The sequence below is a fragment of the Anticarsia gemmatalis genome, chromosome 15 (assembly GCF_050436995.1).
Source record: "Anticarsia gemmatalis isolate Benzon Research Colony breed Stoneville strain chromosome 15, ilAntGemm2 primary, whole genome shotgun sequence".
NCBI lineage: Eukaryota > Metazoa > Arthropoda > Insecta > Lepidoptera > Erebidae > Anticarsia > Anticarsia gemmatalis.
In genome coordinates, this window is record NC_134759.1 from 6,532,887 (window position 1) to 6,560,667 (window position 27,781).

At 33.5% G+C, this 27,781-nt stretch overlaps 1 protein-coding gene across 1 annotated transcript in view; it reads right to left on the reverse strand.

Moving 5' to 3' along the window:
* LOC142978791 (lachesin-like) overlaps nucleotides 1-26,009 on the reverse strand; it is an 82,098-nt gene extending 56,089 nt beyond the window's left edge. Inside the window, exons 1-2 of the mRNA XM_076123362.1 lie at nucleotides 25,819-26,009; nucleotides 1,001-1,339 (exon numbers count right to left, since the gene is read on the reverse strand). Coding sequence (XP_075979477.1) covers nucleotides 1,001-1,109 — 109 coding nt within the window. The 5' untranslated portion in view covers nucleotides 1,110-1,339; nucleotides 25,819-26,009. The remainder of the gene's footprint in view (nucleotides 1-1,000; nucleotides 1,340-25,818) is intronic.
* Nucleotides 26,010-27,781: the final 1,772 nt, after the last annotated feature.

Consider the following 27,781-nt stretch of genomic DNA (forward strand, 5'->3'; position numbering starts at 1 on the left):
AACATAAACACAACGGACATAAAGTATGGTGAGGAAAATATTTTTTATTTATAAAAAGTCTAAGTAGAGCTATTTATAGCTCTAGAAGGCAATAAAGGTCGAAATAACCTAAAGTTCCTAGGGATACAAAAGTAAATTCGACTCATGTAACCCCTTCATCTAATAACATAAGTAAACAAGCAAAATTTTCATATGAAAGAGGGTCCAAAAATTACTGCGCCTCCGCGTGAGTGTGTTCTCGACCCAGGGCTGGCCACAAAATATGACATTTCCCCTTTATTTGACCGCGACGTACATAAAGCGAGCAAGTATAAATAACAGATAGGAACTTTTTGCGGTTGAGCGACATTCGCAATATGAAGGACGGCACCTTCTGCCTGCATTATGTTTTTACCGGGGACCTACATGTTACACACTGGGATATTACGGAGTATGCTCATACGTGAGTAAGTGTCGTATTATGGCACCTCCAGCCTGGTTATGTGTGCCTGGTATCGCGATCGTTAAGCATATTATATGAAACAATGTACCCATGCTCAATTTGGCTAAAAGGATCTTTTGGAAATATTTTTGTTTAAACTTAGCTCACGATGAGAATAAAGATAGTGTGCAACGTTAATTGACTAACAACTATCTCAATTAGCTCGAAGTTTACAAGAAAATGTATAACAAAGAAATGTTAAAGTTTTCTTGGAATTAAACGCTTGTAAGTATAATAAATAGAAGCTAGTTGTAGACCGTAGAACCGGTAGATAAACTGCCTTCCGATTCACTAATAGACTGAGCTCACTTCAAAGTTCTTTTCACAAAACAAAGCCGGCACAGTTTGAAAACCAATTATCTCCGCTTCAACCTTAACCTATCGAATCGAAATAAAATGTAAAAAGCACCAACCGGATGATTGGCTATTACTTCGCCACAAACCTACCGACTTTCTAAATTGAAGCCGTAATAACTTTTGGATTCGATATAAACAGTGACATTGAATATGGGCTATTACCTTTGGTGCTCTCGACGCCGCTGTCTATCCTCCAGAGAAGCAACGACATGTAGAGAGTAAGAAGCATCTTGCCGCCGCGGGAGTAAAATAACTCACTTTTATGGCGCATCTTCGTACACAGCTAAATTTTCGGCAATGCCGCCCTTTATAGGCGAAAGTCGCAACATCACAGATACACTTTGTCGCTCGAAACAAAAGTCGCTTCCGACACTGAACGTTATGCGACAGTTACGGCCGACACTTTTGCTGCGAATTTATACCGTACGACAGAAGTAATTTGTGTACTATACGATGCATCGACACCGACGACTTCCCCTTTATTATTCTTTGTTGTTTTACCTGAAACAAAAAATAAAGTTATAGCTTGTATTGTTCGGGATCGAATATCAATACACTGCGGGATAATGTTCTTGTTGGTAACATAATTGAAGTACCATAATGGAGAAAAGTATTAGGTATAATTTTTGTATTTTTAAAATTAGTATTTCATATTAGATGTACTCAAACTTAGTATCTTTATATTCTATCATTTTATGTAAATTTAAGTGACGTTAGAGCTTCCGCTGCTTATTATTCATAAGTTTAAGAATTACGTTTTTGTTGCTTTAGTTTTTGAAATAAGATCCTATTAACAAAGATAAAAATAACTTATTTCTCTAACCGAGTTGACCAAACTCAGGTTGTTGGAAGTACTTCAAATAATGTGGTAGATGAATCTCAGTGGGATTGCGTAGAAGTCAGAATTAATCTCTACGCGTTCAAATAGATCGATTTTGACAGCTAGAGCTTTGATTTGATTCTCATGCTGAGAAAATTATAATGTTTTGGTATTTTGCTAAATACAATTAGATTATTATTTAAATAAGACAGATGTTATACCTATAACAGCGAATAAATTTATGAGTTTAAATACTTGTAACGATAGAGAAATAAGAAACGTAAGAAATAGATTTTGAATTCAAAGTGACGACATTAAACAGTGTAGTGTGCATGTTACGATACGTAGTCACAACCGAAGCCCATGGGAACCGGTGTACTGTTTTATATGTACGAACAGACTAAATTAGTAAAGATAGTTTAGCTTCACAAATAAAAAAGGCAGTCCCCAAGAGAAATCACAGTTTTACGAGGGTGAAAACCACGAACCCAGTTGTAATAGTCATTTTAAATAAATTATTTATTTTTAATCCGATAAACAGTTTTATGTTCTAGTTCCCACCTCACAAATCTTGATTTTTAATAATATGTCAAAATTAACAAGCTGCGCAGTAATTTATTGTGACAATAAATCTATTTCTCCCTGTTTTAATTCGGTTACCCTCTTCTCTTTTGTCGTTTTAACATAATGAAAGTTCGTGTGATATTCTCGCAATTTGGTTCCTATGGAAATTGGTATTAAATAAATATTTTTAGATCGACGTTACTGTTACTACGGCGGAGAATAACCTTCTTTACCTAGCTTTTTTTGGTTTTCGCATTATTAATTAATGAAAAATTTATCGATTTAGTTAGTTTAGACATTTAGTACATTCATTTTTGGATTATAAAAAAGTGTAATAAGTTACCTTAACGTACAAAAATAACTTAATAAATAAAAATATGAATTATTATTTGCTTCATACGGCTTAACCAATGTCGATAATTGCAAATCGTTTTTCTCTATATGAACATCAATCCAATCACGTAAAAAACATCCAATCTAAAGGAAACAAAAAGGTGCTCTCACACAAAACAGTTTATTTTCAGCCTCAATGTTTGTGCCATTTATTTTGTTTTGCCATTTCCTAATGTATTATTGTTTTCTTTGACTGATAAGAATTTATTCTACAACAAAATTGTGTTGTACCAAAACATCTTACTGTAAATAAAAGAAAATTCTATCTTGGCCTTCTGTTTTCCCAGTTCAAGCCCTATTTAACTTTATTGGGCGTATCTAATAAGAACATAAATCCTATTTAAATAAATCCTAGTCGGAGACAGATGTTTCGGGATTTCCTTTATAAATTATCCCTGATTACTTATTTGAATGAAAATATATTTTGAGGTGATAAGAATTACGAAATTTCTAAAGTGTATTTAAATGTTTGTGTACTGTGGGTATACTGGTTATATTCAATTTTGGCATCTAATACGTTTTAATAGTTTCATAGTCCGTGTTACAATTACTTACTATTTCATGGTGATACTAACTAATATCTTGCACTAAATCTTTATAGAGTCAGTTATATCATAAACTCAACAATGAATCATGTATTGTTCAAGCCTTAAGGCTACTGATAATTGAAATATTTAAGGTTTAAAAGAAGAAGAGATTCCGACTGCGTATCTACAAAGTGAAGCAACATCATAAACATCAACTGCTTGCCGAGGAAATAAAATTCATTCGCGTCGCACGTAAGGGTTAAAGATTTTATAGGCGAATTATTGCACTCATAAAAACGTTTTCTTTTAGTCTTGGTACTCGAGGTGGTAGGAATCTCGACATCCAGCCGTCATTCACTGAAGGAATCCCATTACTGAAATTGCGCTACTTGCGTGAGCAGTTTTATTTTATGCCCTACCACCATCCCCATGTTTATTGCCTCCTGCTATTTACCCCTTAATGTTATGTTTAGGATTAGCTTTCTACGACCTAATTTTGTCTTCACCTTTATAACTTTAAACGAGCTTTATTCAAGTCGAGACAAGAGACGAGAAAATTTCACGCTTCTGTTACTCCTAAAATAAAATTTACAACCTACGCCCATAATAGGCTTTAGTTACACATGACCTGAATCTAAAATATTTTCATTCATGTCTTATTTTGATGACGTTATTCTTTTAAAATACAAGCTTTTCTAGGAAAATTTATCAGACAATTGCAAATCAATCCCTGTGTGAATAAAACGCAAATCATTTAGCTGTAAAAAAGTAAGTGAAATATTCCTTAAATTTTGAATTTATTGTATTGATTCGTTGAATTTCTAATACAATAGATTGAATAATATTAGTAATCATTTCGTCATCATAGTCTTTCGACAATGTTTCACTGTCTGAGACTTGCTAGTCAAACGAGAACGATGGTATTCGGCTCGGCCTGTCACAGGAGACGTGCGTCAGATTTGCACGACTGGACAATAACACACCTGTGCCTCAGGGGAGCGTGTCAGTCACGGTCCAACGTTTATGCCGAGTGTATGGAGTGGTGTTTTGTATAATAATATTAACCAAAATTGCAAACCGTCATTTAATCATTATGATCTCTTTAAATATATTAGGTCGGGGAATAGTCTTTTCGCATTATAGTATGTATGAACTTACAAGCACAAGAAAACAAAAATATTTAGAACGTGTTTCTTCTAAATTCAACGTAACGTTTTATATTTCCCAGCAAGTAAATCGACACGTGAAAGTCATTCAATTAAGGAAATTACACTGTTACGTATGAAACGTAGTAATTACAAAACTACGTAACACTTAATTTGTGAAACTAATAAGCAAAACTCCACATTTACGAACTGAAACAGTCGAAAATTACCTGCTACGCTAACTTTAAGTACTTAACTATTATGAAATGGTACTTTAATTAGTTTTTTGCGTTAAACAATTAAAATATAAACAAAATAATTATAGAATTTTGCAAACAAAGCGGTTTTTGTTTTAAAGAAACTTTGTAGGCTCGGATTTGATTAAGATTTTAATTTGTAGCCGTTTCGTTTTTGTTCTCTGTTTTAAAACGTCTACATCGTGAGTTTATTCATCACGTAAACTCATATTAATTTTATTATATCGCGCTACGCGAGTCATAGCGATCATTCTTTTATTTAGGACAGCCATTTTCTGGGTTCCGCACCCAAAGGGTAAAAACGGGACCCCATTACCAAAATTTTGCTATCTGTTTGTCACCAGGCATTGTACCTCATGAACTATGATAGTTAGATAGTTAATTTTTTACAGATGATGTATCGTTGCCACTATAACATTCTAAAAAACAGAATAATATTAAGGGGGCTCCCATGCAACAAAAGTTATTAATTTTTGTGAATATTGGTATGGAACCCTTCACACAGGGTCAATTTCACACTTGGCTGGTTATTTATCTTCAGCACAACATTCCGAAATACAAACATTCGTATAGTATTTGCATCAATCGTGGGGTGCAGAGATGCCTGTCTAGATTCTAGATCGATCGGAAACGCTTGAGTGATTAATCAGTTCATGCATGTCTCTCCATCGTTCTACCAGGTATATATAGAAACAAATATAGTCAATTGAGCCTATTCATATGTCAATGCTAGCGCAATTCTCTACAGTCGGTACTGTCGAGTATCGAGAGTTGACGTTTAAAATGTACTGTCAAAATAGTTCTTGCGACACAAACTAGAGGCGCTGATTGTATTTTCGTGCGAATTTTCTCGATAGGATAGCCGGTCAAATCACAGCTATTTGTTCCGTGTTGTAATCGAACCCTCCACTTCTTGAAGCTCTAGTCGTGGTGACCATCTTTTAAACTACTGAGCCACGAAGATTGTCGAAATCGACTGTGTTAAATATTTTTTTCATAATGATCAAGTTGCGAGTTTATTTGTATAGTGTAGTTCAACCAAGTGTAATCTATACTAATATTATAAAGCTGAAGAGTTTGTTTGTTTGTTTGTTTGTTTGAACGCGCTAATCTCAGGAACTACTGGTCCGATTTGAAAAATTCTTTCAGTGTTAGATAGTCCATTTATCGAGGAAGGTTATAGGCTATATATCATCACGCTACTACCACTAGGAGCAGAGTAGCAATAAAAAATGTTACAAAAACGGGGAAAATTTTGACCCAATCTCTCCTAGGTGACGCAAGCGAAGTTGCGCGGGTCAGCTAGTTAATTAGAAGATTCTATTTACCTATAAAAAACTTTGAGTTAATCTTACACGATTCTGTTTGACTTATCACTTTATAAATAACTTAAATTAATTCGTTTATTAAGTGCTTTTATAACTTATTTAACTTTGCTTTAGAGTTATGGAATATCATAAAGTTTTGATTGTTATAGTTTGAATAGATTATGAAATAATCTGTTTAAAATAATTAGCATTATTAATTAATTTGAACTTGATATAAAGCGCTAGAGTTATAAACAGATTTTCATAACAAGTCGTCAGTATCTTTTTTATAAAAAAAGAACTTATTTTTACAATTAAACTAACATTTTCTTGATCATAGTCAATTGAACACAAATAATAATCAATTGACAGAACAATAACTTAATGATCAAACGTTGTTCAAATGATTGGTTCTAATTTTAATCATGTCTATGCAGGTTGTGACTTTAAAATAATATACTAGTTACTTTTTTTGTCTATTGTTATCCTATCATAATAATATTAATGCGAAAGTTTGTGAGGATTGGTATGTATGTATGTTTGTTACACTTTCACACAACAAATGCAAAACGGTGTACATGAAATTCGGTATAAGTAAACATAGTTTATGGAAAATCTTTTAACACAGACGAAGACAAGAGCAAAAGCTAATATAAGATATAAGATTTCAAAAAAACAAATAAAACACGTAAATTACAAAACAACAGCTGTTATATTGTGAGAAATATCATAAATACCGCATACACAAATTGTCACGGCGAGTGACAAATGAACCAACTTGGAGTATTTTATACACAAACACTTTATTAAGCGTTTGTCACTCACTCACGCCGGAAGCCGACACTGCGAGTACGACGATGTTGATATTTCAATAATAAGCTGTCACTTCGCCAAATAGAGTGCTGTTATTTGCTTATTTATTCCGTTTTCGTGGATATTAAATTTTGTGAATAGTTCCCCCAATTATTGTTATTGCTATTTGGGTCAATATTTAGTTGCGAGAAATGTATGTGAAAAGAAATTAATTTATAGAATACAGATAATCTAGAATGTGCGTTTGAAATTGAATGACATAATCAACCGGTGCTGCAACCGAAGCTAAAATGGGTTTCAAAAATTGTAAAATATTTTCATAAGATTGTAGTAAGTTGCAAACTGCACTTCAACGATTGTAGCATAGATTATTAATTGATATAAGGAAACGTTTCACAGACTGTTTTCAATCAATTAAATTAAATGAATATTAAACGAACGACAGTATTGAAATACATTAGTTATAATACACCAATCAGCGTACATTAACTTGAAAGTAAAATAAATAGTACATCACATTTCCAGTTAAGTAAAACATCAATATATTTTTATTTAAAAAGGCAATGCGGACAACGTAATGTATCGCACGCAACGCGATGCGGTACTCGGAAATACAAAATCAACTTCATTCAAGTGGACATCACTATAGCGATGGCCAGTTTTCATTTGCTTGTTTCGATTTTATTCGTAACACTATATAAGCCTTGTTTTATCGTCTATGTGATGGCACTCTCTTTTAGAGATAGTTTAGTTGATCTTCGATTTTTGATAGAATGATCGGCACGCTAGTTTTAATACCATTTTTGATAATGACGGACAAAATTGATATCGGTAGAAAACTGGCAGATTAATTCATACATTTGCTGACACTATAACGTTACGCAATATTATCCAGTATTTACAAAGACGACTCCCACGCTATGAATTGCTCTTGTGTCGCAGGGACTTTTGCAAACACACAAAGAACGGACGCAAAGTACAACCAGACCCGAAACAACTATGTGGTTGCACAAATATTTATTTTATTCCATGAGGGATCAAGTCCACGTCTTCTCTATGCAATAGTTGTAGCGTTGTGATCACCTTGGCCACTGCGTCACGGAGCCCGACATCTCTTGAATCTTAGAATTATCTAGAATTTTTCTTCTTGAATTTAATTAATTTATTTCGTTTATCAAATAACTAAGATCCACAGATTAAAGCAAATGTGACAGATAAAATTATTTACGACGTAGCACTAATTAAATCAGAACCACTTAAAACATATTTACGAGTACTCATAACTAACAAATAACGCGTCCATTAAAAATGCACTAAATTCTAATCACTATTTAAGGTTTCACTTCAAGTATCTGAAGCGGCTCGACTGTTTCAAATATATTAAGTTTCAATGTAACTTAGTAGGAGTAAAAAGTGACAAGTGCAAGTTCCCAAGGGATCTATTTCCGTGAGACGAGGGACGTTATTCTTAGATGATAATTAACTCTTTATGGCTAGCGACATCTGTTTACCGAGCTCCCGTACTCGTATTTATAGCTACCAAGCTACGTGAATACTAATCATGTGTGTTACACTATATTTACTATGAAATGTTGGTTTTAAACATCAGAACATGAAATCTTTTAAAGTTATTTTTGTATTTGTATATTATAACATCGAGTCGTTTGCTTTGAATAATATCACAATGGTTGACTGCATCTCCATCTAAGTCCAATGTTACAAGCCGTGGACTATTTAACAACTAATGATCTTTTTTAGTGTTATAAGAATGCCTAGAAAAAACGTTTTAAAACACCTATCATCGATGGTAAATATGTATGTTTGCAATTTATAAAGCTCATGGAAAGGATCACGCTTGAAGTAGTTAATGCGTATCGAACTAGACGTACAGTAATATATTATGCAACTACTTTACTAGAAACTTAGTACTTACTATCCCACTTATTTATTCACATACCTAATGGCATCCATCCATTTTCCTTTGTGACTTTGTGATAGATAAATAAAAAATATACGGAGTTCGAGCAACTAGTATTTAATTTAACGAGGACCCGATACCATTACAAAAGTAATTAGAATCGGACGCAAAAGGTCCCAAACTGATAAATATTGCACACGTTAACTCGCGGGATAATGGAACTTATACGTTTCGTTAATCCTCTTTTAAGATACATACATTGTATACATAAATGTATTAAAAAAACAAGGAGATTCAACTTTTTAAGTAAGTAAGTCATTGTCAAGGGGGAGGCCTTTGCCCGGCAGTGGGACACTCAAACAAGCTCAGAAAAAAAATGTCATTGGTGTCCAAAATAATAATGTAATATTAGTGTGTACCTGCAAACACTGGTTCTATTTTGTTTGTTACTATATTATAGCTTACAGCAACCAAAAAGCAAGTAAGGTGTTATTTGCAAAAACTATTATTTATTCCGAGTGCATGATCGCGCCTTGAAAACTTAGTTCGGAAACGCAGAACCTAGGCTAACTACACAATGGTACTCTGAAACACTACACAACACATCCAACCTCTAGCTCCAGACACCAATAACTCGACATTTATTGATAAACCCCTGTTGCGTGAAACAAAATATTGGACACCAATCTTCTCTATATACTCCAGCAACCATATTAAACTATGAAGATGGAAGATAGCTTAGATTAAGTTATATTAATGGAATAGCAAACGATCCCCTTCCAGGCATTGTTTACTGCCGGCTGCTGTCTAGTGACAATGGAGTGCGATCATTTTACTGCAAGTAACTGCGGCCACAGATCGTGTTTGACTCGTAAAAGCATTGCGGGATTGTTTACCGCTGTCTGGGAGTGCCTTTGATAGAGCGTGGTCAGTTGAATTCACCAGTCGGTAACTGATCAGTGCGTGGCACCCATTGGCACTGTAAAATCTATCTACGTATTCATTTTTGGTACATTTTATATCAAAGATATATCAAACTACTTTGAACAGAGCAAAGTTAGTTATATATTAAATATATTGATATTAATCAGCCAGCTATATCAACAAGCAAGTTGTATGTAAATACCAATAATTATTTTGCACGCAAATACTGAAATCAACATTTGACCTAAACATTACAAATAATAGCGAATATATTTATTTTTAGCCGCGTTTAGGTACAATTCGCAGCGGCACGGACGTGTCCAGGCCACGGAACCCACCGCAATCGATAGGGTACTTGTACAGCCAGTTAACAATTGTGAATTCGCGTTATTTACAAATGTACCCTCGTTTACATAACCTATATAAATACACAGGCACCGTAAACGGCCCATGAATTTCCATACCAATACTAAACATAAATTGAGGATCAAAATTGAACACAAAGGTATATTGTAGCTATTATTTTCCGATATCAGAGTCATGTAACAGAAACAATTCAAAAGGGTTGGGACGACAAAAAAGGTATGACGACCGCCGCTTAATATTCATCGTGGTTGCAAATATACGTGTATGTGTAACGTTTTTATTTTCATTTTGCGGAAAAGGGATATAAGCTGCTTTTCATCCCACACAAGATTCATGGAAGAAACGGGACGCAACGGTATGTCATTACCGTCCAAAATGCTGTCCGGAAGAGATCACGAGCGGCTTAACAGATTGTTTTGTTCTTTATCATTACAATGATTGCAGAGCGGTACGTATATTTAGGTCATGTCCTTTAGATATCATTCCATTCAATACGAAAAAGAATTAAAAAAGGATGGCTTCTAAATTGGAACATTAAACTCAATGTTCATCCTATGATTTACATTATAATCCTTGCACATGTTGTTATGTAGACTTATTTTTTTTGTTTTTATTTAAATTTTAAATTTGATTGCAAAGCTGCGTGTAATCGCGTTTTCGCTACTATAAACACTATACTAAAAACTCATTAACTCATAAAATAGAAATATGGCTTTATAGTTCATGAAAGGTTATTGTATAAAAATTATTTATTTAAACTTTTGGTCTTATCTATTAAAATCCGAAGATAGAAAAAAGTTTTGTTAAAAAAATATTGTTCCGCAAAGCTAAAAAAAATTGTAATACAAACCTAAAAAAAGCAATGAATATTTTTTTTCTCAACTCATTTCTTCTTTCAACCCTCTTTTTAACCAGATACCTTTCCCGGAAAGCTTTTAATTATAAGAGCCGATATCCGATTTCTAGTTTATCGTTTGACTTTGAAACTTGAGAAATATTTTTTGCCACGTTTATTTCATTTTGTCTGTCATTTTCATCCCGGCCCGTATTCCGGACCCCAAGTAATTTTATTTGAACGTCAAAAGAACGGGCCGAGGGGACAATTACATCGGAATCCACATAACTGTGAATATGTAGAAAACTTTATCTTTGTGGGATAACGAATAAGTTTCGCGTTCTTTTACATATTTCTTAGAAGACTTTGACGATAGAATATTTATGGTGTGAGTATGTTTGGATCGTAAATTATTTTGTCACCGAGAATTTGCGTTTCTAGATCGAAGACTGTTATGAAAAGGTTTATGAGTTAGTATCATTTATATATTTTCCCAATCGATAGTAGCACATAGCTAGACTATTTATTATCATGAGGTAGAAAACTAGGTAGTTATTTACAAGACAATAACTAAATCTCTCTCCTAAAAAAAGAAAATTATGCCTTCAGCTTGGGATATAATAACAGTTGCAATTTAACGAAAATATTTTTTTTCTTGAAATTTACTTGGAGAGCCTTTACCGTAATCAATTTATCAGTATACTGGCTGCATAGAGCGTCATGACCACGACACACCTCGAATACAACACTGTGTGATTGTTTGATGTCCATGGTCAGGCCACAAGGCGTGCGGTCACTCCTTCAATGGATGACCGCTTGTTATCTTGAGACGCTATCGAGTTTCAAGACACTGCCCAACTAGCACACAAGCTGCTTATACAGTCGTTATACAGCCTGATAGTTGCATAAGAGTCGTTCAAATGCTGTACAATTCTCTATAAGTTGTATACTAGCTATTTAAAAAACCCTTTAACAGCTAGGCGGGACAGCAGCCGTTTAGTAGGAAACTAATGACTTATAGTGATATATGAGCATGTAATTGCATCGCTAGACAGCCTAGGGAAGTATAACTGAGTTAATGGAATCTTCTATAACACCGTTAACTGTATAAGGGGACTTTAGGAGATAAAGGAGTTTAAACGGAGTTATGCGTTGCGCTTATAGCGCTCAAGAGCGTAAATAAGCTTTTTGTAATGCCTTAGGTTCTATAACAGATTTTTTTAGGGCTAGTGTATTACTCATCTATAAAAGAGTTGCGTAGGTCTTTAATAGCGCCTTGAGCGTTATATCAGATATTTATATGGCTTCTGTACGGCAAATAGATGTATAAGGTATCATTCGAAACATTTTTACAGCCATGGGGATTACAGAATTATGTTAAGCACCTAAAGCGCTATAACCGAGTAATATACCTTTATACTAAAGCTTAAAATTATTATCATAATATATTTACATAGGTGCAGTGGTGGTTCAGTCTGTCAACTGTTTTTAAAGAAAAATAAATAAAATAAATAAAATAAATAAAATAAATAAAATAAATAAAATAAATAAAATAAATAAAATAAATAAAATAAATAAAATAAATAAAATAAATAAAATAAATAAAATAAATAAAATAAATAAAATAAATAAAATAAATAAAATAAATAAAATAAATAAAATAAATAAAATAAATAAAATAAATAAAATAAATAAAATAAATAAAATAAATAAAATAATGCTGGTGTGCGACCAAAACAGTTATATTGAAGCACTCCTATGCCACAACTGCAAAACCTTGAGGTCTACAACAGCAAACACTAGAGCCTTTATACAGCTTAAGGCGCTAGAGCAGATGTAACCAACTCTGAGAGCTGCTTGATCGAGACGCCATTATAGCATTTGGTAAACATATTTTTGAGGTTATTACGATCTTTTGAAGATCATATAAATCTATAGCCTGGTAACGTTAACATAATTAAAATCATTTTTTATTCACCTATAACCCTAATTAAATTATCTGTAACCCTCAAAGTCTTATTTATGTTCAAAATACAATTTCCAAATCCACATATCTATATAATTTTTGCATTTAAAACTGAATATTTTGAGGGCGCATGAAAATATTGACGATAATATACATATATATTGACAGCAAACTGGCACTCGCACTTTCATATCACGTACACAAAGAAATAAAAGCGATAGACTACTTGTTATTTTAATAATCCAATCCGTAAAAATAAAATGTCTCCTCATTTGTCACTGATGATTCATTTTAAAAAAATATATTTAGTTTACACCATAATAAACCGACCATATTACTAATTTAGAGCGTTAGCATTTATAACCGTTACACAGTAGCGCTAAAATAAGGTAAAGGTGGTATAATCGCGCTGCAAGAGCTTTTTCGAACGCTCGTGGCGCTAACCACCTCTGTACAACAGCTGGTAAGCGCCACGAAGCTGCGAAAAAGCTCTTGTAGCGCGATTATACCACCTTCATCTTATTTTAGCGCTCCTGTATTACTACTATACTACGTATTATTATAATTACTATTTACGACCACTGTAGATCCAATGTCGAGCTATAAGCTGGACAGTATGGGCCTATTTGACGCTACAAGAGATCTGTAGCCGCTTATAGAACCACTATACTTCTTACTAAGGAGCCTAAGGCGTTATAAAAATCCTTTAACCGGCCATTGTGCAGCTTGTTATAGCGCTTGTGTGCTAGTTGGGTGTTGTTGTAAGATATCTTGAACAATTTCATGTATGTACAGATTTTACCGAGTGGAAAGATTTCAAGTTATGTTGGTATTGGTGGCCAGTGATAGGCAATAATAATATGAAATGCTATTTTTGTATACTTATATTCATACGTTTAAGTAAGAAAAACGTATAAACTAATGGGTTGCTATTATTATTGAAATTTTGAGGATTTATACTCCAAAAGCAATATACTATAGAAACTAAATGCAATCCCGCTGCTAGACCAAAAAAAATATTCTGCTATCAATAGTCGTCGTAGTTGAGTAATAAAATTAAGAAAAATAATTTAATACTGTTTACTACCCCGTCATACAGTTTATATAGTCAGTACTCCGTCAGAGATTGGTACTGAATAGTTTTAGCATTTATGTATCTACCAAAGTCCTAGTAGGTACAGAAAGTTTTGCGTACCGCTTCAATTCATTCAACGACTCACTTCCACTTTATTGACAGAAAGTTCACTGTTTCGATTCATCGATTTGTCGTTTGAGTCGATTGCTCAAACAGTTTCACGGTACGACCAGTCAAGTGGTTATACAATGCTCATTCACTTTACAAAACCATGGAAGATTTTATTGGAATTGCATTATAAACCAGCGATGTATAGCGTGGTCGTAAATGTATGAAATTTATACTTCACAATATAGGTACCCAGGTTATTTCATATACGGTATGTTTTCATTATTTTGGATTAGCGACAGTATATTTCCTGTTGTATTTGAATCCAATAGTAACACTGCACAGAGTACCCTAGAAATCGCGTAGTTGCATCCAGATGACAGTCGTTTCGGATAAATATGGACTATCAACTGCATCGGGTCAAGCGGAGCTAAATATTGTCGAGCTCTCGATGCCAGAACCAAATATTGTGAACAAAATTACTAGAAATTGTTTTTGGTATTACCAAAGTATTCTCACAAATGGACGCTTACCTATTGGTAATGTTTCGTTGTTACTCGTTTAGTTTCTTTCCGTCTAATTAAATTTTGCATAATAGTGAATATTATCTATAAAAAAATTATCGATAATATTTTATTTGTATTTGGTTATTAAAATTTGTCGTAAATAACCAAAAAATGTGCTTCCGCAAATCACCACCGGAATTAACACCAGCAGTAATCATAGAGAACAACTCCAACAAAATAAACATCAAATCAAAATGTTAATGTAAACAATCAAACGCAATCAAATTTCTGTAATTAACAAAATGATTCGACAATTTGATTACGCGCTCGAAGCTGCCGTACCTCGGGGCAGGCTGCTACCAATTTTATGGTTCTTTATCACCGCTTTATCGATGAACACTTGTGGGACTTGTAATAAAATTAAATTGATGTAATTTACAATATAATTATAAAGTAATCTAGTTGTGATTTGCGGCAGGATCTGCGCGGGTTTCCTAAAACGCTTAAGCTTTGATTACGTCGCGTATCTTGCCTTTTACAAAACACTTACACAGTGATTGATTTTCTTTCCTTGTTCTATTTTTAAGATTTAATTTAAAAGAATTATACCTATCTAAGAGGGTAGGTATTTTTTATACAAATTTCAGTATTAGTTGTCCAGTGCCTACAGATATGTACTTTATTAATTATATGTAAATATATACAATATCCCTATTGCAATTATGTGAACTCTTTTTCTGGAGGTATTTATTTGAAATTTTTTGAGTAAGTAAAAACACAATGTACTACTATACTTTAATCAACTACTTCATTTTAAATCGAATTACATATAAATTAGAGAGAACCCGTATTACTTCCGCAATATATTTTATTTCAGTACCTACAACAATACGGTCGCTTTGTTTCGAAATTCAGCAGTAGGATTACGAGGAATTGAGGTTAATCTACTCTTTTCGTGTGCAAAGAACGAATTAAGTACGTCTTGTCTTAACCACGAACAAACAGGATCAACGTTCTTGACCATTAAAAAATAAATGTAATCTTCCAGACTTTGGTTTTAAGATGTTGGTAGTTATTTTGACATCTGTTTGAAAATACTGGCCAATTAATGGGTGAGAAATTGTTTTCGAAATTCAAACTGTCTTTGACGATTAAATAACTCAAGTGTGAAATGTATTTCAGCTAGAGATATAAAGAATTCCGTTTCTTATTTTTATTGTGAATGTTATTTTTGGTTGAATGAAATTTTTCACATATCCAGAGCATAAAATAGGCGTAGGATGGTGCACTCAGTAGAAAGTTATTATGCTATATCATATTAATTCAATCACGCAAAAGATCTTCGTTCAAGAAAAAAGTTTGCTATTTCAATGAGCAGGGCTTTTAAATAGAAAAATAAATAATGTTCAATTAAAAATCTGTTGTTTTTGGAACTCAAGATGATTCTTCATATTCAATTTATTTTATTAAATTTAAAATAATATAATAAAACATTTATTTTCTGCAATGATGGCAAAATAAAGTTTTACTCTCACAATATTTTTTTAAATCAACGTAACCATTAAAATATTTAGAACATAAGCCATGAAAATTATATATATAACAGGAAATCGTATGCATACCTATAAGCTTCTATTGCACAGATTGAACCGTACAAAGTTGACGAGCAGAATTCCTATCGTCTTTTCGTTACCTAATAATAAGAATTTTTGTAATAAATATATTATTAATATTTTCATTTCCTTTGAACAGGCCTTATGTACACTTGTGTGTTCGGGCGCTTCAGAGGTTAATAGCATTTGGATTCCCAAACATAGCTGCTTATAAGTGGGTCAAAGAAGAGAATAATTGTATTACTGTTTCCTGCTATGTTATTGTTAGTTTGTATTACAATTTGGTCGTCCTGTGAGGGTAAAACTAATGTTTATATGGGAGAATAACGATGTTACTTTCAGGTGATTATACTTGTATAAGGAAGTTAAAGAGTTGGATGACAACGTTGTTTAGTTCTGCAAATCATGAAGAAAATATATTAGTCTCATTTATGTTTTAGTTCAAAGACTAGATTTCTTTTTAAATAAATGTGTCGAGAGTTTTTCTTACTAAGATTTAGGATTAAATTTTGGGCACGATATATATGGAATTTTCATTTAATAAAATAAATATTTTCAATAAAAAATGTAATAAATTATTATAAAAGTAGGACTTACGTAAACATAAATAAGTTAGCCTTTGATACTTTAATTCTAGTTTTGATTTGAATCAGAATAAGAAAAGCGTAGAAGAACCTTATTCGGAGTACCTCTTGTTGGATTGAAGTGGCATTATAATCCAGGGAACCGTTAACAGTTAGGGAGGAAACGATGTTGAGTGGTGACCCTCGCCCGGGAAATGCAATGTGGGATGGAACAAGGACCCTTTCCTCTGTTTGATAGATAGACAAAGTTAAAATGATCACAAACTATTTGATGCAGGCGTAAAAAGGTCGTGAATTTCGAATCTATCATCAAGTATTTGTAATTTTATGTACCTATAATTTGGACCACAGTAAATTTTTCTTGCAAAAAATATGATTTAATTACGGAATATAAATGGAATACTATGTTTTATTTTATCGAAAGTTCAAGAGCTCTACAGTGGAGGTCATTTGACTGAGAGTAATATGTTTATGGAAATCATATTCAGTAACCAACGAATAACTACGACAAGTACGAAGAAAATGGATGACGCAAAATGAGTGTAGGAGTCCTGTTTCCGTAATACCTATTAGTTTCAATGGCAAAGACGTCATTGATTATGTAGATAATATGTGCATATAAAGTAAACGACACAATTCTTGTGGGCAGTTGCGACCATGTAATTAACGTAAATATTAACTAACATCGTTGTGGACAGATAGTACCCGCACTTCAAATAATAGACACAGTTTATTCTAATCTAATCACCCGATGTACAGTTTGGCTCATTTGCATAATGCTTTTAACGCTCGTTACGGCTCATGCAAGCGGCTCTCGACTGCGGAAAACCCACAAATGTAAATTCTTAGTCGTTTTTCCGAAGTAACTCCAAACGATTTCTGTATTCTGTAGCTTGTAGTACACTGCGGTTACTGCGCTATTTCGGTCTCAATTAAACGGGAACGACACAAATATTGAGCTAAATTTCCCAGTTTCGGACCTTTGTAACTTTGTTTTCAATAAAGAACTGAATTGGAGTACAATATAATGTAAATGAGCTTCTAATATTAACAACCTTGTACCGAATAGACCGCTTGTTTTGTATTGCTCGGACCCAAAAAATCAAATAAACAATATCTAATACATTCATGGAAGAAATAACAGATTTCTATCTACCCGCAAGGTAAATTGGATTCAGCTTTTTATGTCTAACTTAACAAAATCCGTACACGATCGGAATAGTAACACGATATGAGATTGTTTTCGTTCGTTGCAACAAAGGTACCTAGGTTTCCATGTTACAATTTATGAAATATGTAATATTTTGTAATGTAAGTATGGGTTGTACCTACAACTATATTCGAAGGATAACACGAAAGGCTACTCTGATAATCTGATTTCACTTTAGTTTTTGCGTAAAACGAAAAGTTTATTCGATTACGTATTCTGGACAAATATTACTTGGAACTTTTTTTGTTTCTAGTTCAACCTAATAGATTAGTAGTAGGCCAGACTAGAAAAAGTTTTATAGATTATGTGTTTAACAAACAAAATTCGTACAATAACCATAAAACTTATATTAATAAAACAAAGAAACTAAAAAGTTTATGCTCTGTCCTAGAAATAATAATCATTTATTTCTTTTAATGTACAAACTTCGCTAGTTATTCATGACAAAAGCCCCAAAATACGGCAAAATATTAAAAAGCACTTATTGCTGTTAAGATAATTAGACGGAGGCTCATAGATTCAATGTCTAATTTTACGTCTTTACCAATACGCCTAGTTTCACTTTATTTTTGTTCGTTTGAACATCGCTACATTTAGTTATTTTTTACAAGTCACCGGCTATTTTTCAAACTATTTAGAGCTGTCGCCCGTCAGTGTATCAAGTAACAGCATGCACTATTTGTAACTAAAATTAACTTCACGACTCGTACAAAGTGGCCCTTCGAATTCCTTCCGAGAGTATCAGACGCTTAAGGTTAACAATTTATAGGCGAAATGAAACATGGCTCTGTATCTGTCTACCCATGTTCCATTCTTAGGAACGAATTCCACTGATATTAAATGAAGTAATGTCGAGATCGAGAGTTTAGTGGCGATTCTGAGACATAGTTTGTGTTCCAGATGACTTCAAAGTGACTAGAGGTGTTTATTAACACCATTATAGCCAAAGAAGTATTTACCGCTTACTAAAATGTAGATTTTCCATTAAATAAATAAAGTTAAGTAGGATCCTACGAAGGAATGCTGTTAGTGGAAATTCCTTGATTGTATATGTAAATTACGGTCGACAGGTCGGTCGTAGCAGACCTAAATTCTCGTTTCGAAATAAGTTTATTTGATTGTTACATCTTCATATACATCTTGCGTCATTAGACTTTTATAATAACGAGTGGAATCAAAGGAAAGTATTTGGGAAAAGTCACAAACTAGGGCAGTGGACGTTACAAAAGTGCAACAGCGGTAAAAATATTATCACTTCATTATTCTTAGATAAAAATAGTCGTATCCACAAAAGTTATAAGCCATAAATACGTCATTTATTTTAGTCAGAGTTGCACAAAAGCCGTGTTTTATAATAAAGCCAGTAATTTATTATAAGAAATACTTGAACGTAAATCTTTTGAACAGCGAATGAATAAAAGCGGTCCCTATTGACAGATATTGTATTTAACTTTATGGAATAAAACATAAGTACAATTGTGAATAATGATTATTAACGAAAAAAAAATAAGCTGTCACGGTGAAGATTTGCTTTGAAGAATAGAAAATAAATCGATGATATTTTAAGGCCATCGACTTATCATTTGAAATCTGCTTTAAATTTTGTAAGTCTTTTTACTATATTTTTACCTTGATAATGTAAGAACAAAGTTTTGTACATTACCCTGAACTCAACTGTAGCCTGATTCTTTACTACTATCGAGTATCGACAACCGATTAGCTATCGAATAATTTTGTATGAAAATCTGATCAGCGCCTCTATGGACATCATAGAAACCATTTTTGCAGTACATTTTCAATAGCAAATTGTCGATACTTGATGGTCACGATTGTCGAGAATCACGCTATTCTATGTTGCTATCGATATTATCGAGTATCGATAGCAGTAGAGCTATAGAATCGCGGTACTGAACTTGACGTGAACATAAGCATTAAAGAGGCTCTATCGCTGTTGCCAACATTGTTTCCAAGCGGAAAAAATCCAAAGTTAATTAATAACGATTATAGTTCCTTCAGTTACTTAGCAAATTCCTTATCAAAATATCTTAAGTAATATATATAAAGACTTCAATCTTAATTAAGATTCAGCAACTGTTAACTTTCCGTGGGTGTCAAATTAAGTTATTAAATCATGATAATTAGGTACTATTTAATAAAGTCCTAACTGTCTTTACGGACAGCTGTTGGAGAGATAATAGGGTGTTTCAAATTAAGATAAATTCCTTGATTCCAAGACATAATATTTTAGTAAAATCTGTTTGAACTCTCAGAATTTCCTTTTCAAGATCATTTTCCTGAAAGCTAAGTAGCTCTGTCTAAATTAATTAATTATTTATGTTTGTTCTAACGACTATAATTAATAGTGTTGTCAATAGCTATTAGCTATACAATAAAGTCAGTCTGCTTTTAAACATATTAATAAAAGAAAAATAAAAAAAAAACAAATAATTCGAAAACAAAAGTTTTATTTAACCAAACAAATGAAAATTTAACTGGGATCAATAAAATAGTTGATTTGGGAACTTACAGTTTCTCTTGAAACATGACTATCGAGGCAACTACTTACCTAATTCCTTCCAAATATATTTAATATCTACCAAATAAATAGCCTAAGGGTCCATAATCTTATATAGTTGAGTTTTACAAACTTCTGATGAGGGGAAAAGTTTGTTAGGTTCGTAAGAGCCCTCATCAACTTGCATATAATAAATATATTTGTACAAAGTACGTGTTATCTCGCCAACATAATTGAAAAAGTTCTGACATGGGTTAAACTGATACGACCGCGAGTTAACGTTCATATGTTATACGGAAAATTCTTAACGAATTAATGTTGTCGGTCGGTATTTAATTTTCTCCCCGTATCAAATTCACTTCTATATGTATTAGTAATATTGCCTGATTAGTATCAGGTATCTGAATTAATTAGTAAAACCATAATGGGCTTTAATTAGGTTAGACTTGCTTTGAATTCCGTTGCTATAGAATGTTGTGGGATAGTGGTAATATTATACTCCTAACTTTTAACACATCGCAATGTTGAAAATCCAGCACTAGGATTACTGTAGTTCACATATGATCAAATTGTTAACAACTACATGTTTTATTAAAACTTATCTTTGTAATCATGTGGTAGAAAAAGTATTAAATAAAAAAACCACAAAAAGACAATATCGACAATGAAACCAGACTGCCAGTAAGCAGACTCAACCAAAAAACGAAGCTCTAGTAATAAGTGAGTGCGTAATTTAAATATAGCGAGAGGCACAGGTGTATAGCCTCATATTCTAGAAAAGCTAGAGCAATATGCAACAACCGGCTAGTCCCAGTGCACAGATGGAGCGACGACGAACTCTGTAAGCGGAAAATTGGATTTCCCTTTTTACAAACTCAGGTTGTAGGTATGATATACTAAAACAACAAGCCGCGCTTAGAATAAATAAGGTTGTGTTCGCAATAGGCTGCGGGGTTGATGTAAAATGTAACCATGATCCGATTTGGTTATGCTTGCAAAGGAAATGGCGGGCCTGTTATAAACGGGATAAACACTCGAAATATAACGTGTACCGGAAGGTTTTAGGTGTTCGTGTAACTTTTAAAACATGAAACAGTGTGTTCGAAGTGTTTGTGGTGTAAACAAACGATTAATTTTGCGTAAACTTTGCGTGTGTGCGTTGAATGGCGTTGATATTTTTATAGGTATTTTTGTCATTGGTAGCATCACCGTTTAGTAAATAGGAAATATTTGTATTTCTTTATCGATTTTTGATCTGCAGCCCGTATAACTAAGTTAGATTCAATAAAATTTGGGTTAGTAAGTCACAAACTAAACATATGTGTTTTAAAAACGTTAATTAGGTATGTACCTCTTAAAAAGTGAATTATTTATATCTAGCAAAAGCTATAGAAAGGTCCTACTCACGCAGCCACCCAGCCGGCGAACGATCAATCACAAATTGTTTGTTTTCTACAAAAGTGTCCTAGCAATGTCTGTTTTTTTACTAATCTGTAATTCTGTAATTTGACTGCCTCCGTGGCGCAGTGCTTTAGGTCGCCACGCCGAAACCACTGCAACGGGAGGTCGTGGGTTCGATTCCCACACGGGACAATTATTTGTGCGATCCACAAATAATTGTTTCGGGTCTGGTTGTGCTTTGTGTCCGTTGTTTGTATGTTTGTAAAAGTCCCCGCGACACAAGAGCAATTCTTAGTGCGGGAGTTGTCTTTTTTTTTTTTTTTTTTTAAATGTTTGGACGTCTTAAAATTTTACGTGATTTGAATACGGGCTTTGGGTCACAGTCACGTTTGCCGCCGATATCCATCCTCCGGAAAATGCCCTCTTTTTGTCCAAAACACGTTTTTCCGAAACTGATTTACGATAGAGCAATTTTCTGGAATACAATTGAATATATCTAATAAAATAGCAAGTAGGATATTTGTTTAGGAACAATTTGAATTCGGAGTGAATGCCTCTCAATTTTATTTGTTATAGAAATTATTCAATGTGGTAGGCACTAGTAGATTTATTACATTCAAAGAGTAGACATAGTTTTGTCTTTATCATGCTTAATTATTGAACAGTAAACTCAAAAATCAACAATTGTAGCCATATAATAGTTTTAAATCAGCTTCTTTAAATAAAAATACCCATTTTAATTACACCTATCGTAGCGCAAATTCCTCCTACTATCGACTTTCGACGATCGGCTAGCAGAGAATCGGCTAGTAGTAGAGAATCTCGCTACTGAACTATTTTCAACAACTATTAACTAAACTAGTAACTCGTACTAATTGTCTTATTAATACGTATCAGTGAATTTCAGTTCTACAAACACTAAAATTCAGTCACAGGAAATAATATTTAGTAACATGTGCGTCTCAGACTAATTAAGAGCTGTCTCCAAAGATAATATCAGGCGAACGCAACTGTGAGAGAATATTTGTGTTCCCAGACAGCCCAAGTTATTCAACAATACCGACAACTGACTTCGGCGAAGTAGAAAAAGAAAATAATTGTATGGAAAATAACTGTACAATATTTTTTGCTCCTAAGACTTAAATCTCCTTAAGAATTGTAGGTCGTTTTATCTCTAAGATGGATAGTTCATTGTTACATAAGTCCTAATGATTGATGAAGGGTTGGAGAGAAAAAATCTAATATTTACATTTTCGTAAGCCACGTATTTTTAAGTTATTGTTTTGCGGTAGTTTATCTTTATTTGTGAATTAATGTAATTCTGTTATGAATATAAATTTGGCCGTTCTCGAATAACATAACCCATATTTAATTTGGTACAATAAATTATTAAATTGATGATTTTCGTGGGTCTAAGAGTTTTGGTTATATTTACATTCATACATAATATCACGTGTATGGGCAGAGCCCAAAGAACGCCATTTGAAACAATCCTTCTAACTACAAACTTCCTTTGCTTCATTCACATCCTTACATCGTAGTCATATTTTATGTTCTCAATTGTTTACTCAAATGAAAATTCATCAATTTTAGTTTATAAATTTAATTTCGACTTAAGCCCAAATAACCATTAGTATTGCTGATCATAGGCAATAAATAAATCAATCACACTTCATTTGCTTTATCAGTAACTACTCGTCGTTATCACAGTCGTTCAACAGCCTAGAGCAAGATTTACAAAATCGATTTGAACAGACGCCTAGTTAGAATTAGCTGTCACGTGCTATCTAATGCCTTAATAGAATATGTACTCTAAAGCCTAACAATGCGAGTGGACTATAACTATATTTTGTGTCCACAACATACGGATACAATATGTATGGATTCTCAAGCTTATTCTGTTACTATTCTATAAGATGTACTGAAGATGCGAGTACAGGATTATTGAGCTAATTTTAGTTAGGTCTTCGTGTTCGATTTTGAGGGTTTTTTGCTTAGGTCTTTTTTGTTCTTGGTACAATATTTTTGTCTCAAAAATATGCTGTGTAGGATATTTGACCATTTTTTGGAACCAAGATGTGTTACTTAGTAAACCTAGTGTTAACTGGCTAAATGATCAATAACGCTGAACCTGGCTATTCATATTTAGACATGCATAACCTATCACACAGCAAAAATAACTCAAATAACAAAATTAAAATGCAAAACGTCTATTTATGGACAGAGAGAATCGTACTCGTAATATTCACAGTCCAACTTTATGTCGCAGAAAATCAAAATTTCCTAGAATGTCACACCGAATTGTATAAACAAGGAAATCTTGTTTAAACAACTAGAAACATACAAGAACAGGGTAATTAAATTGGGTTCTCGGTACACGTACTACTTAGTCAGTACAATTACAGCACACAGCGAAATACTTCCAATGAATCGTGCGCTCAGGTAGTAAACGGAATATACTGTTACTGTATTTCCTAATCCGATTCCAGATGCTGTTCTCCAGTGTAATTACTATGTACTAAACAATCTGTCTGTACTGTAAGCCCCTTGAGATGGTACTATACAGTTTGATTACAAAAAGGGTTGGTAACAAAACTCCCGCAGAAACCGATAAAATTATCCTTCCCAAAAAAATAACATGTTTTTTTATTCACAAAGGTATTTCTCAGAAAAATCTTTCTCATTTGGCGAGGAAATCCATGCCTTAATCTGGGACAGTTATATTAATATTTACGGTGTAGCCGTAATCATAATTAAAATATCATATATCACTAAGTTTAATCGCGATGAAATTAGAAAATTAATAGGTTAAGCTCGTAAAATAGCAGTTTTGATAGATATCGTTGGACTTACGGTGTTACATAAATCAACTCGTAATCACCTTGTAGACTAATTCTTTTGATCTGTTTTCATATTTATTTGATAGCATCCGTTATATGGCGATGTAAAAACGACCTAATGGTATGTCTATATACTTTTCAAGCACGACATTAGTAATCAAATACCCAAATTCCTGTAGCTCGATTCTCTACTACTATCGACTAACGACAACCGGCTAGCTATCGAGAAATTTACACGAAAATCTGTTGAACGCCTCTACCGGGCCCGGTTAGAACTATTTTGGCAGCATTTTAAATGTCAAACTCTCGTCGACAGTAGCGATTGCAGAATTACGCTTCTGTTTCAAAGTTTAAAAACATACGGTAATGGTAGAAAAAATCCTTTGAATTCTTAACCAAGTACAGCTTTTTTGACTGTCTAACCCCCGGTTGCTAAAGTACATTAAAAGAGTAGTTTATCTATTCAATAGCGTTAAAACCCATATAAAAATAAACGCTATTCAATAGGTAAACTACCGCTAAATGTACTCAGAATTTTTTTAAAGAATTACCCCCAAAAGCGTGAGCAAAATCATAGTAATCCGTAATCTACGCTATTCACAGTCTCAGCAGTGGGAGGAGAGTGGGCATAACACTGCATACGTAACGTAAGTAAGGTGTGTAATGTTTTCAGTTAGTATGACTCCACCCCACTCGTACCTGTGCATGAATATAACATGGTATTTACATCTACGTAATTGGCAATTTTCAACAACAATGGCACCCATTTCCTCTTCATAATTGGTTTATAATTATTCCACTAATTGCTACCTACATTGTTAATTATTCATTTTATTTTTATCCCTAATTATTCAAATTGAATCCGCTTTTGTAAAAGGGCCTTCCTTTAAGATCCTGAAGAACTTTTAAATTGAGGCTTATGTATCGGTTGTATAATTTTAATGGCATAATTTAACGAGACATAATGTCGCTATTTTTTTTTATCTCCGCTTACAAAAAAACTATTACTCATTTATGTATTATGTTTGTTGTAGAGAAAAATAGACAGTTAATTTAAAATAGACATATTGTTATTTTAAAGACGACTAATAATATTATTTATTTTGCGTTGATTTCAAATTACAAATCCACCAACTCAAAAGACCAGAATCAGCTCTATTATTTTACAAAGCATAATTCAATACCGAAGATTAAGTAATCAGAATTTCGATCAAACAACAAACTCCTTAAACTTGAGAAGTAACAGTAAGAAATAAAACAATAGATTAAAATTGAATAAAGATAATGACTTACAGTCACTCCTTTAAACAAGACACTCCAAAACTTTGTTCCACAAACTAGACGAACCATCCATCACAGAACAAAACACTTGGTAATTAAGATATTTTTGTCACCACTCAGTTGTCTAAACCGCAAGCGAGGGTAGATTCGAGCCGCGTAACAATATTCAAAGCGAGCCCGCGCGTAAGCGATACGTCCCAGCCTCCACGCGATCCGGACACATCTAAAAAATCCGAGTCCTGGAAGCTTATTGCCGTACACTCTCCCGTTAGAACTTCGCTTGGGAATGTAATCCTTCAACTCATTTTAGACTCTACATTGTAGAAAATAGAGTTGAAATTCAATAACTACTTTACATCGTTTCGGCCGAAAAGCAAATGGAGATAGGGACAGAGGCACAGATGCTGCGCGCATGCGATTTCTGATGGCACACACACGTGTACGCGTTGGTGTTTGTATGTGTATGTGAATGGAAGACAAACGTTACATTGTTTGAGTCGGTGGCGGACACTATTGTTGTGGATTTTCGGAGTCGGGCGTGATAGCCGTCCGCTTACAATCAACCATGATTAATATACGGGATCATATAGCAATTTGTGATGTCATCGCGAAAAATCATGAAGTTATTAAAAGCTTCACGTTATATCGTTAACGAAAAAACAGAGGGTTTACTTGAACAATTTTATCATCACCATCATCTGATCCTTATTGCCTATTTCGGGGCCGAGTTCCCTATAGCCCCATTACAATTAATGGAATTAGTGTGTACGCCTGTAATCACCGAGTAAGCGATGATAATGAACGTAGTTTGATGTTAGGGGCTTCGAGCCTAAGATCCTCTTGTTCTTGAGCAATCACTTAGTAGTCTTTTACTGCACCTTCGGTAATAAGGGATTTGTTGGTAGCAAACAGGATATACGAATTAATTTGTTCATCTTTTATTCATTCTGTCTGGTTTTATGCTCATTTAGCTTAAATATTTTCGGCTGTTCCTTATGAATTGTAACTATTTTTTTTTATGTTATTTTATTTACTGGGCAAGGAAAACCTAACCTAAAAAATACCATAAATGAATCCAACTTGTTAAGCTTCGTTGCTTGAAATCTGATTCAGGCAATCTAGCAGATTCACAACGGGAGCAAAATTGAAATTCAATACAGAAAAATATGAAAGTAATTCACGGAATCCATAATTCGCATAATTCTCAAATCTTTGCTTTCAAACTCCGGTCATTGGAACGCAATAACGTTTCTAAGATTTAGAAGCAGTCCTTCAAAGGTAAATTAAGAGGAATAGTTTCAATTTTAGTTTATTAAGTACCTATTCGAAACAAGTAGAGTACCTTACTTGAAACTAATCTTACCTATCATCAAAGTTGTACAATTAATCTTCTATTGGTAGATAAGTCTATCTGTATAAGCATAATTCTCGGGCTGATTTTGATTACTTAATAACATAATCTGCACCCAGTAAAATATTAATTACGTGTCATCGCTTGTTCAAAACACCAGCCTGCTGTCCAAAATAAATTGACAATACCTAGTTTTTGACGTTTGCGCGATAGACCTCGATACCATCGCATCATGTCGATCAAGTGTCATACATACATATTCTCTAACCTGTATACGAACACAAAACCGAATTGATCATCGCAAAACTGACACCACAACGCATAAAAAAATAACGTTGCAACCGCTATTAATTCGGACAGCTGTGTACAAAGCTCTTAAAAATGTTATACCTCATTCAACACTCAGTAGTGTTTTGTGTACAACGTATGAAGAGCTTCACTTGTCGCTTTAGATTTTACCGCAGTACCACTGAGCTGGCCTTTTATATTTAAGTGCACTTTGCCGGTTATTCTCAGCTTAAACGGTTTAACTATTAAGGTGCAGAATTTTATAGAATTAGAGATGTTAGTAAGAGAGACGCGTCGTAATAGTCGTTTCTACTTAAACGAACAGCGATTTTAGGA